At 35.6% G+C, this 12,320-nt stretch overlaps 1 protein-coding gene across 21 annotated transcripts in view; it reads left to right on the top strand.

The window, feature by feature from the left end:
* Nucleotides 1-12,320, top strand: part of FIP1L1 (factor interacting with PAPOLA and CPSF1) — a 71,219-nt gene that overhangs the window by 15,486 nt on the left and 43,413 nt on the right. For all 21 annotated transcript variants that reach the window (XM_075997772.1, XM_075997769.1, XM_075997790.1 and 18 more), the window contains one exon: nucleotides 5,911-6,020. In XM_075997772.1, the coding sequence (XP_075853887.1) occupies nucleotides 5,911-6,020 (110 nt within the window). The remainder of the gene's footprint in view (nucleotides 1-5,910; nucleotides 6,021-12,320) is intronic.

Raw genomic sequence — 12,320 nt, 5'->3', positions numbered from 1 at the left:
TTTTGAAAGTGCGTGATGATGTCTATTTTAAATGGTCATCAGGTTCTTTTTGGTGAAACTGTCTACTTAGGCATTGACTATGTCGTTAAACTTGATTACAATGGATAGAAAAGTTGTCATGATGATAAACTAGTTCATTAGTGGTTTTTATTTTCTTCTAAGAGAAATGAGAATTGCCATTGTAAACTATTAGCTTCTGTATACTTTAGTTTTTTGTGGTAGACTTTTAAAAAAGAAATTCCTAGGGGCTAGTCTCTCATTGAAGGTAGCCACTGTGAATGTGTATTTTAAATGTACTGTTTTCCAAAGAATTATTTGGAAATTCCTTTTGGTTATATGAGAAGAGGTCGTAGACTCTTCCATTATGATTTATTTGAGTCTTAATAAATTTGATAGGTGCAGTCTAATGGTTTTCTTGCCATGGTAATGTGCTTAAAATAGTAGTATGTCAGAAATACTAATTTGGGAAGAGGATGTGAATATTAATAATGCATATGGCAGACATTTTTTATTTATGTATATTGTGGTCTATTGGAAAGGGTGGAAATAGAGCCATGATGAGAAAGACCTTAATCTTAAACTAGCCTGGAAACATTTATGTAGCTAGTAGAAAGCTGTTTGAAAGCTGTTAAGCATTAAAACAGCGTGTAAATCTGGTTTTTCGAAAAGGAACTGGCAGTAGTGTGGACTGTAGAATTTAAGGGTATGATAAAAGGGAGTCAGAGAGTAGGTAGGTAGTTGTTGTTGTACTATCGGAATGAAATGATCTAGGGCCTGAACTCATGATGGTGAATGGGCAAAGGGATGGATTTAAGAATCATAATTTAAGTGTTTTTCATATCTACTGCAAATAATATTTTTTTATCCTTGAGTGACAACCCATCAGCCTCTTTAAGATAACTTTTACTTTTTCATTATGTACATTTTCAAATGTAACAAGTTAGAGAGAATAGTACAAATGAACCCCTAGGTGCTTATCTTACAGCTTCAATGATTATCAACATTTTGACATTCTTGAGGTAACAGCCTTTTATTTACTTCAACATGAAAGTTTTTTTTATGTAAAATAAAGATGAAATGTAATAGGTATAAAAATAAAGTCACCCAATTGGATGCAAAAACAATTGTAAATTATAGTGTTAGGGGTGAGGGGCAGGAGAGAAATGACTAGTGGGAATGCGTAACATCTATGAATAAGAAAAATGACCACAACCTTTTTAAAAAATATTTTTATATCCACATTCGTGCACACCTGCATAGATTTTTCCCCCCTCTGTGGATCCAAGAGCTTTGTCTCCAATATTCTGAAATTTCAATGTGTGTCTTGGTCTATTAATATTTTGATCCATTGTACCAAGCACTGAGTATCACCCTCTTAATCTGGAAGCACATATCCTTCCCATCTGGGAAACTTCCCTCTATTATTAGTTCTTTACTTTTTCTTTGCTTTCTCTTTTCTCTTCCAGAGAGAGATGGGACCTCCTCCACTGGCCCTCTATCTTTTCTCTCTTATTTTCCTTCTCTGTCTTTCATTATCTGGGAGACTTCTTTAGCCTTACAACCTTCTACTTAGTTTTTTATTTCTATTGTTAAAATTTTAATTTCCAAGAAACTTTTTCTTTATTAATTGTAGCATCCTGTTCTTGTTCATACACGCTATACTGCAGTACCTCCCCCTCCCCCTTATCTCTCAAAGGGCTTTAGTGATAGGTGGTTTGTTTTAGTCAGGTTTGCTTTTCCTGCATAATCTGTTTTGTTCGGGTTGATTATTTAAGTTTGTTATTTTTAGCTCCTGACTTTTGACTTTTCTGAAACATTTGTTGATTGTTGGCCATACACTAATGTGAGAGTGGGCTACTAAAAAATTTGCTGGAAGCTCTCTGCATGTGAATGCAACTTGCTGACTCTAGGCTTCACTGTAGGGCTGAGGATTTTTTACATTTTCTGATATCAGTATCTTCAGATGGTTTTACTCTTTTTTTTTTTTTTTTTTAATGATCTGATTTTTTTCAGAGGAGACATTTCATTATCCTGCCTAGAGGGTATATGCCTGGCTGATTTAAAATTCTTGGAGCTGGAGTTGTCAATTCCTGAACCTTTTGGTTCCATGATAATCAATATGTCTTTGCTTTCTCATTGCTGACTTAGGATTCAACTTTATGTGGTCTACTCAGTTATTATTTTTTCATCTGCTTTCAAAGTCCTAAAGGTGGTTCTCAAAATTTTGTTATTGTGGGTTGAAACAAAATTGTGTTAATTCATTTATGATTTTCTATTTTTCCTTTTTTGACCCTAATGTGGTAAATATTTTCCTAGGGTATTAAAAGTTTTGGATAAGTATAATTTTAAAGAGCTGCATAATTAATTATTTGGGTATACCACAATTTACTTAACAAGTTTTTTTTAAAGATATTGTTTGTAATGTTAAACTTTTATAAACGATGCTATGTGATGAGCAGCTGAAGGAAATTTCAAAAAATAATTCAAAACCTTTTGGTACAATGGTAGCATAATTTGGATGAATACTTCTCGAAGTTACAGGCTTAAGTTTTATTTGGATCTGTATGATGTGACATGAAGTCGTTTTTAGACAGTCAGTCAGTGTTTTACAGTCATTCTTAAAATAGTAGGTCATCTGAAATAATATCATTATGTTCTGGTAAGACAAATTGGAGTCTGTAATCCTGAGTGAAGACAAGTAGATAATGATAAATGCAAGTTGACTAGTAAAGTTGCTAGAATGGTGAGGATTTTCGGAATTGTTTAATATAATGAACGTATTATGAAGAAATTAAGGAAAAAAGAAAAGCTGGGAAACACAAGCAATTTTTACATGTTTAAAAATCTGCCCTGTTTTTTCCTGATATCTTATCTAACCTTTCTTTCTGTTGTAGATAGTTTCATCTATATTCCTCTCCCTTTTTATCTTTTTTAAAAAAATCCTTTTATATATTTTTTAATTTTAATTTTTTTAAGCAACCCCTCTTTCTCTTTTACTGCCTTTCATGCTGCTTTTCCCCAACCCTTCCTCTTCTCTCCTTCTATATTCCTCCCTTTTTTATCTTTTTTTAAAAATCCTTTTATATATTTATTTATTTTTTAATTTTAATTTTTTTTAAGCAGCCCCTCTTTCTCTTTTACTGCCTTTCATGCTTCTTTTCCCCAACCCTTCCCCTTCCCTCCTCAGTTTGAGTATTGACTATGCCAGGAAGTGTATTAGGCTTGGGTGGGGAGAGGAGGTCAGCAGACTCTGTAATATTGAAGTTCATGTGCCTTAATGGGAAAAGATAGGTGTTAAATAATCATGCCAAAGATTATATAGTTATAAAGTCCGTGTTATATGGAGTTTGAAGAAGTGACATTTAAGCTGAGTCTCAAGTCAGTCAAATAACAAATATTTACTGTATACTTACTACATACCAGGTACTGTTTTCTTGGCCCTTGGGATACAGATTTATATTGGACACAGTCCATGTCTTCAAAGATCCTATGTTACAGTGGCAGCAGGAAGATGGCAATCATACAACAAAATAAATAACTTGGATAATGATAATAGGGAGAAATGCTACTAAGAAAATAAAAAATGATGTTATGATAAAAAGTGATAATGTTAAGGGAAGGCCACTCTGAGGAGATATTGAAACGATACTTGAATGATTAGAAGGAGAAAGCCATAGGATAATCTGGGGAGAGAATATTATAAGTAGAAGGAATATCTAGCACAAAAGCCCTGAGAAGAGAAGCTTGTAAATTAAAAAGAATAAGAAAACTATGACTGGGCGTAATAAAGATGAGTTGGGGAAGAAAGAGGAAAACAGTTCAGAGAGGTAAGGAAGGCCCATACCATGTACGTCCTTGTAGGCCTTTGTAAGAAGTTGATTTTATTTTGTTTATAATGGGAAGCTGTTGGAGAATGAGAAGAAACACGAATTGATTTATACTTTTAATCTGTTCTTTTGCCCATGTACAGAGGCGGGATTTTAGAGAGGTAAGAGCAAAAGTGGAGAGACAGGTTAATTTAGCAAAACAGGTGAGATGTGTTGGTGGGTTTGATTTGGGTTGTAGGAAGGACGTGATTGATGGAATTTGGTGTAGATTGTAAAGGTAAAGTGGACATATTGGACATGGAGAGTTTTAGATAATTCCTGGGATGTTTTCTTTTCCTTGAGCAACTCGGTAGATAATGGTGCCATTTATTTGTATGGGGCAGACTTGGAGAGGATCGGGTTGGGGGAAATCGGTAGTTTTGTTTTGGCTGTGGTGACTTTGAGATGTCTATTAGATGAGTAAGAAGCTGGCTATAAACGGCTGGTGGTCAGGGAGCAGTTGGGGCCCTGGTGTCACCTCTGAGTATTCCTGACACCCTGAGTTGGAGCAATTCTTTTCTTTTTGTGTTCCCGTAGCATCTTTAATCCCTTAGATTTTTTCCATAGCATTCATTGTATTGCTCTGCATTGTATTGTGTGTCTTTTCCTAAGATCCGTGATTCTGTGGTGTTTCTCTCTGTAGTCTCAGCTTCTGGTATGCAATAGATATTTAATAAATGTTCGAATGGATCATGTTCACCTCCTTTGTCACCAGATCCTGTCAGTTTGACCTGTCAAGTGTCTGTCACATCCTTTTCTGTCTACCCCCATTGCCTTAGTGCTACTCCTCATCATCTCTCATTAAGATTAGTGCATTAGTGCATTTGACATGGATTTTTTTAAAGCAGCAGAACTCATTTTCAAATAAACTCAATGTAAAACCCTAATTATATGAAGGTATCAATTAGGGATTTGGTTGGGCACTATTAATAAAAGATCTGACTATATTGACTTAAGTACAAGAAAAGGGTTTCTTTCTTCACACAATGATTAGTTGTGAGGTAGATGATTTCTGGAATTGAATCAGTGGTAGAAATATATCAGAGTCACGTTTTCTGAGATTCTCATGGCCTTTGCCTCATGGGGAAGGAGAGTGACGCTGAATTTATTTATTTATTTATTTATTTATTTATTTTGGAAGACAATGTCTGAACGCTGAATTTAAATGGAGCAGGGGCAGTAGACTTTAAATAGGGCATAAAATATAGTGTGCTGTTATTTAAGTGTAGGGAAAATTAGTTTGTTTAAAATTAATAATTTGATGATGATTTTAAGATAGTTGAGTATAAAACCAAAGGAACATAAACAAGACATTTCACTAGTCTAGAGAAGTACAACTAGACCACACTAAGAGTTTGGTAAGAGCAGAAGGGAGGGTTAAATCTTGGAGAAGTTAGGGAGTAAGTAGACACCTGGTTTCAAAGTTAATAGAAACAAGGGGGGGACAGGTGTTATGGAGACAGATGACTGTGACTTCAAGTTTTGAGGTCTACTGAACTGACAGAATAGTGGTACTGTTAATGGTAATGGGAAATCAAGAGAGAAATGGTATGGATATGCAGTAGCAGATTTTTCACATTTGTGTTACAGCAACTCACAATCTGAAAAGAAAATTGTCAGAATGGCTAAAATAGCCACTGATTGTATTTTCTTAGATAAGAATAATGAACACAGAAGGGGAAAATTCTTCAAGGTTTTTCTTGAACTCTGAAACATGAAGTCATAACCGAGTATATTGGACTCTTGGACTTATTTGTGGTGAACTGGGGGAATTTATGAAAGTCTCAAAGAGTTATAGTTTATTTGGCTTCTGAGTGGCATTAATGTAAACTTTGTAATAGTGGGAACATTTTGATCCCACGATTTATCTTTGTTGGTGCCTTTTACCTGATGCTATTCTAAAATAGGTTAATTTGAATAAATATTCTGCAACCAAATATTCTTTGTATTTACTTCAAATCAAATGTTAAAAACTTATTTTAACATCTTAGGTACATTATGTTTGTTCTATTAATTAAACAAGCTAATAACCTTTTTTTTTAAGGTACAGCAGGGAAGAACTGGAAACTCAGAGAAAGAAACAGCACTTCCATCTACAAAAGCTGAATTTACTTCTCCTCCTTCTTTGTTCAAGACTGGACTCCCACCAAGCAGGTTAGTTAGACAGTTGTATCTCAATTATTGTAAAGCATTGGTATCTTTACGCTGTAATTTTGCTGTATTAAGTATAAATAAGCTCTGAATGTTCTGCCAAAAAACTGGAACATTCGACTTTGTTTTAGTACAAAATGAAATTTTTGTGAGAAACTCTTCTGGCTGCTGTTCCATCTAGAAACCCTAGGTAAACAAAAAATGAAGCGCGATATGTAGTTATGCGTATGTATAAAGAGACCAACAATCTTGCCTTCAGGAGAGGTGGTAACAGCAGTGACCTTGCTGTTTTCTGTGTTTATCATTCTTACATAAAGAATTATTGAACTTCCTAAGTCTAGCTCTGTTGGCCTAATGGTGTTTCGCTGATTTTAATAAAAGAGGTTGTAGAAATTTCATCCTGGAAAATCTTTCAAATTGAAATCCTTTTCTTTCTTTGGATTGGTGTGGTAGCATCTGATTTTGTGTTCCACAAGGTACCAGATGTAATGGGCAGTTATGCTGGGATATGTCCTTTTTGTTTAAATGTGACAAATGGTTACCCTGTTACCCCATCACCAGGAATATCGTAAAGGATAGGCTAAGACTAGGGACGTTGGATGTCAGCAGTTTAATCTCAGACTAGATAAAGAGGACAAGGCTGGGCCTGAAACAAGTGAATAACCCAACTGTTACTAGTTCTCAGCCAGGTCATTTATCTTTTGTGTTACTTGTTTAAATTTATTTTATACAGTTTTCTGTTTTTGTTCTATAATTTTGTATTGTTTTAAGAGATTATATTTTATAAAATATTAATGCAGGAAGAGACTTTGTGGGAACATCTGGTTTAGTCCTAAGATAAAGATTCTTGAAGTTTTCAGACAAATTTAAATGTCATAAAACAATCTGGGATTTTTATATATTTTTGTAGACATATACAAATGGGATTATTTATACTAAATGTAGTCTTGTAAAATGTTTGGTTAAAGAACTTGATAGCTAAGGAATATTGATCCTTTTAGTAAGTAGTATTCTTTTGGTTTTTACATTTTTTTTAAGAGGTCAACTTACATTCATTGAATTTATAGTGTTCTACAATATAGAGTGGTATTCAAAGCTTACACTCTGGAGTCAGACTTCTGGGGTTCAAATTCTGGCTCTTCAGCTTACTAGCTGTGTGTCCTTGGATTTTCTAATCTGTACAATGCAGTACTAGCACTTTCCTCATATAACCTACTTATGTATATCAAGTAGGTTCATTTATATAAAAGTGTTTTAGAACAGTGCCTAAAATATTCTCTTAGAGGTTGGCTTTTATCATAATTATACTACTTAAAAATCAATAGCAGTTTTTCTGTACTTTGCCTTTTGTTTTTTGTTGGTTGTTTGGTTTTGTGTTTGTTTGTTTTAAACTTTGAGCCAGATTACAAAGGACCTTGTGCCATTATAGAGGCTTTGGCTTTTCCTATAAGCGAAATAAATGGGGAGTCACTGAGATTTTGAAACCAGGGCAATGAAATAATCTGATTTAGGTTTTTAAAATCTCAATTTAGCTGCTTTACTAAAAACAGATTGTAGAATTATTAGGAGTGGAAACAGGGAGGCCAGTTAGGAGGTTGCGGTAATTATCCAGGCAAGAGATAATGGTGACTTGGATCATGGTGGTGGTAGTGGAGATGGTGAGAAGTAGTCAGATACTGGGTATATTTGACGAGGTAAGCCAATAGACTATCTTGATGGATTGGATGTAGATTGTAGAATAAAAGAACCTAAGGGTGAATCTGTGGTTTTTGTCCTGATCAGCTTTAACGGGAATGATGGATTTGTCATTTACTGAGATAGAAAGGGCCACAGGAGGAGTAGTTTTTGGAGGGAGAAGACCAAGAGTTCTGTTTAGGACATAATAAAATTGAGATGCCTACCAGACATAAAATTGGAAAATTTGAGCAGGAAGTTGGCTGTATGGATCTGGAGTAGAGAGGGAGGAGTATGAGCTGGAGATAAACATTGGGGATAGGCTGGGTAAGGTGGCTGAAGCCTGTAATCTCAGCACTCTGGGAGGCTGAGGGAGGAGGATTGCTCCAGGTGAGGAGTTTGAAACCAGCCTGAGCAAGAGCCAGACCCCGTCTCTAGTAAAAATAGAAAAAAAATTAGCCGGGCATGGTGGGGCATGCCTGTAGTCCCAGCTGCTTGGGAGGCTGAGGCAGGAGGATCACTTGAGCCCAGGAGTTTGAGGTTGCTGTGAGGGAGGCTGAGGCCACAGCACTCTAGCCCTGGGCAACAGTGAGACTCTCAAAAAAAAAGGGGGGGGGGATAATCTGTGTTTAAATAGTACTTACAGGACTGTAAAAGAGATAAGAATTGATAGAGAAATGGTAAGAGGACAGAGCCTGGGCATTCCCTTGTAGGTCAGAAAAATAAGGATGAACCAGTAAGAGGAGACCAAGTGAAATAGGAAGAAAACCCTGTGTATGTGTCAAAAAGGACATGTTTCAAATGATCAACTATTAAATATTACTGACTGATGGGTCAAGAAGATGAAGGCTCAGAATGACTATTGGATTTTAAAATGTGAGGGTCATTCATTGGTGATCCCAACCCAGGATCATTTTCAGTAGTTTAAGGTAAAGATAAAAGAACTATTGGGAATGAGTTTAAGAAAAAAATGGGAGGAAAGCAATTAAAATTGAAGGAGAAAACATTGGCGATTTTCTATTTTTTTTTTTTTCCTGTTGGGGCTAGAGAAATGGGAAAATACCTGCAGGGAAATTGGAGGTTATAAGAGGAAAGTTTTTTCAAAATGAAAGACATTATAGCATTTTGTATGCCTATGAGAATGAGTTAATTAAGGAGAAATTGGTGAAAGAAGTGAGATGGGGCAATTGTTGGTTCTTAATAAGGCGTAAGAGATGGGTATAATATACAAATGAAAGGGGTTAGCTTCAAGTAGAAGCCTGGACAATTCATTCTTAGTCACATGCAGAGTACCAGCAGAGGTGGGTGGGTAAATAATGGTAATGGAAATAATTGAAAGTTCTCTTTCTGATTGCTTCTGTTTTTCCCAGCAAAAGAAGGTGCAGACTTATCTGGTGAGAATGAGGATAGTGGAAGGTGATGTTGAGTGTGTGAGAAGAGAGAAGGTCTGAAATAGTCTTTGGCTCCTATGTGAACAAACTAGGAGAAAAGAGGAGGATTGCTAGGGAGTAGCTGGAGGGAAATGTGAGGTCAAGAGAGGGCTTTTTTTCAAGATGGGGGAAATTACAGCATTTTTATATGCAGATAGGAATAAATTAGTAAAAATTGACATGGAGAGAGAAACTATACAGTAGTCCCCCTTTATCTGCAGTTTCAGTTTACTCATGGTACAGTACAATAAAATACTTTTGAGAGAGGCCACATTCATATAACTTTTATTACTATATATTGTAATTTTTCTCCTTTTATTAGTTATTAATCTGCTACTATGCTTAATTTATAAGTTAAACTTGATCATAGGTATGTATGTATAGAAGAAACGTAGTATATATAGAATTTGGTGTTACATGTGGTTTCAGGCATCCACTGGGAGTATTAGAACTTATACCCTGAGGGTAAGGGAGGACTACTGTATATTTCTAACTTTTCTTTCTTCCTTTTTAAAAATTTTTTTATTTTTAATTATTATGGTTAATACTTGTATATATTTATGGAGTACTTTTGATGCTTTGATACAAGCGTATGATGGGTAATAATCACATGAGGTATTTGGGGTAACCATCACTTCAAGGATTTATCATTTCTTTTTTTTATTTTTTTTTTCTCTTTTGAAACAGAGTCTCACTTTGTTGCCCAGGCTAGAGTGAGTGCCGTGGCGTCAGCCTAGCTCACAGCAACCTCAAACTGCTGGGCTCAAGCGATCCTCCTCACTCAGCATCCAGAGTAGCTGGGACTACAGGCATGCGCCACCATGCCCGGCTAATTTTTTCTATATATATTAGTTGGCCAATTAATTTCTTTCTATTTATAGTAGAGACAGGGTCTCACTCTTGTTCAGGCTGGTTTCGAACTCCTGACATCGAGCAATCCGCCCGTCCTCGGCCTCCCAGAGTGCTAGGATTACAGGCAGTGAGCCACCGCGCCCAGCCTTATCATTTCTTTATGTTAGGAACATTCCAATTCCACTCTTTGTTATTTTAAAATATACAGTAACTCATTGTCGACTATAGATAGTCACCCTGTTGTAAATACTAGATCTTATTCATTCTAACTATATTTTTACTATATTTTTGTACCCAGTAACCATGCCCACTTTATTCTTCCCCTTCTTCCCCTACAACTACCCTTCCCAGCCTCTGGTAATCATCATTCTGTTTTATCTATATGAGATCAGTTGTTTTAATTTTTAGCTCCCACATATGAGTGAGAACACATGATATTTGTCTTCTTGTGCTTGGCGTATTTCATTTGATGTAATGTTTTCCAGTTCCATCCATGTTGCAAATGACAGGATTTCATTCTTTTTTTTTTTAGGCTGAATAGTATTCATTATATATATGTACCACATTTTCTTTATTCACCCGTTGATGGACACTTAGGTTGGTTACAAATCTTGGCTTTTGTGAATAGGGCAAATATAAACATGGGAGTGCAGATAGCTCTTTGATACACTGATTTCCTTTCTTTTGGGTATATACCTAGCAGTGGGATTGCTACATCATGTGGTAGTTCTAGTTTTAGTTTTTTGAGAAACCTCCTTACTGTTCTGCATAGTAGCTGTACTGATTTACATTCCCGCCAATAGTGTATGAGGGTTCCCCTTTCTCCGTGTTCTTGCTGGCATTCGTTATTGCCTGTCTTTTTGATTAAAGCCGTTTGAACTGGGGTGAGATAATCTCTTTGTAGTTTTGATTTGCATTTCTCTGATGACTAAGGAGGTTGAGCATTTTTTCATATACCCATTGGTCATTTGTATGTCTTCTGAGAAATGTCTGTATAGATCCTTTGCACATTTTCTAATCTGGTTATTTGATTTTTTTTTCCCATTGAGTTGTTAGCGCTCCTTGTATATTCCAGTTATTGATCCCTTGTCAGATGGGTAGTTTGCAAGTATCTTCTCCCATCTGTAGGTTGTCTCTTTGTTGATTATTTCCTAATCTGTGCAGAAGCTTTTTCGCTTGATGTAATCCTGTATGTCCATTTTTGCTTCAGTTGCCTGTGCTTTTGAGGTATTACTCAAGAACTCTTTGCCCTGAGCAAATGTCCTGGAGTGTTTCCCCAGTGTTTTCTTTTAGTAGTTTCATAGTTGAGGTTAATGGCTATGGGTTTAAAATGAGACAGGTCAAGCTTGTTCTTACGTGTTTCTCTCACTCTTGTCAGGTATGTGAGTGTTCATGGAGTTCATGGAGTCAGAGTTGGATTTAACGGGTTAAGAGTATAGCAGCCACATATGAAAAAGGGGTAGAGGGGCCAGGAACATGAGTGTGATTGACAAGGGAGTGATTGTAACAGTCGACCATGGATCTGAGGAGAGAGAAATAAGGACAGATGGGAGTGCAGAGATGGGTAAGGGACAGTAAAAAGGAAATAAAGGATGGAAAAATTACCACATCTATTAGTACTAAAAAAAAAATGAATAATTACCTCCACATCTTATAGAAACTACTTAGCTTGGTAATACTGTCAATTTTGTATATAAAGGACAGCACCATTACTCATTAGAAAAGTTTGTTTTCTGGACTCATCTTCATTTTATCAAAAGGATACTTTTCAGTCCTTGTGAATTATTTCCCTAAAAATATTATTTTTTTCTGTTCATTATATTTATGGAGATTAGGTAGACATCTTTGAAAGTAAAATTTTACTGACTTTAGGGAGAAGATAGTAATGCTATTAAGATATATAAAGTCTATACAGCAGCTATTTAATGAGCTGTACTACAGACCTAAACACTGTCTTTTAATTGTTTAAAATCTTAGATCCCCTTATTAATGTATAGATAGCTGTTAATATGTTTGTACCTTTTTTCATGGTTTTTTGTACTTTATCAGTAGAACTGTGAGTTGCCAACTTTCTGTACTTACCAGCAAATTGGCACTGTTAAGTAAATTGTTATATTTGGTATTTAATATATCAGAATGTTTGCTTAATCTTTACACTTTTTTGTATTACCTTTTCTTGAGATAAATACAGAAAAGTGACACATCATGAATGTACATCTTGATAAATTTTCACAAGCTAAACACACCCATGTAAACCAGCATATAGATTGGTAGACAGACCATTACCATTATCACTAGAAGCCCTCTTATGCCTTCTTCATTTGTTTTCATTTTTTTTTTTTTTTGA

Source organism: Microcebus murinus, chromosome 26, assembly GCF_040939455.1.
Source record: "Microcebus murinus isolate Inina chromosome 26, M.murinus_Inina_mat1.0, whole genome shotgun sequence".
NCBI classification, from domain to species: domain Eukaryota; kingdom Metazoa; phylum Chordata; class Mammalia; order Primates; family Cheirogaleidae; genus Microcebus; species Microcebus murinus.
This window is presented reverse-complemented; position numbering and strand designations above follow the sequence as displayed.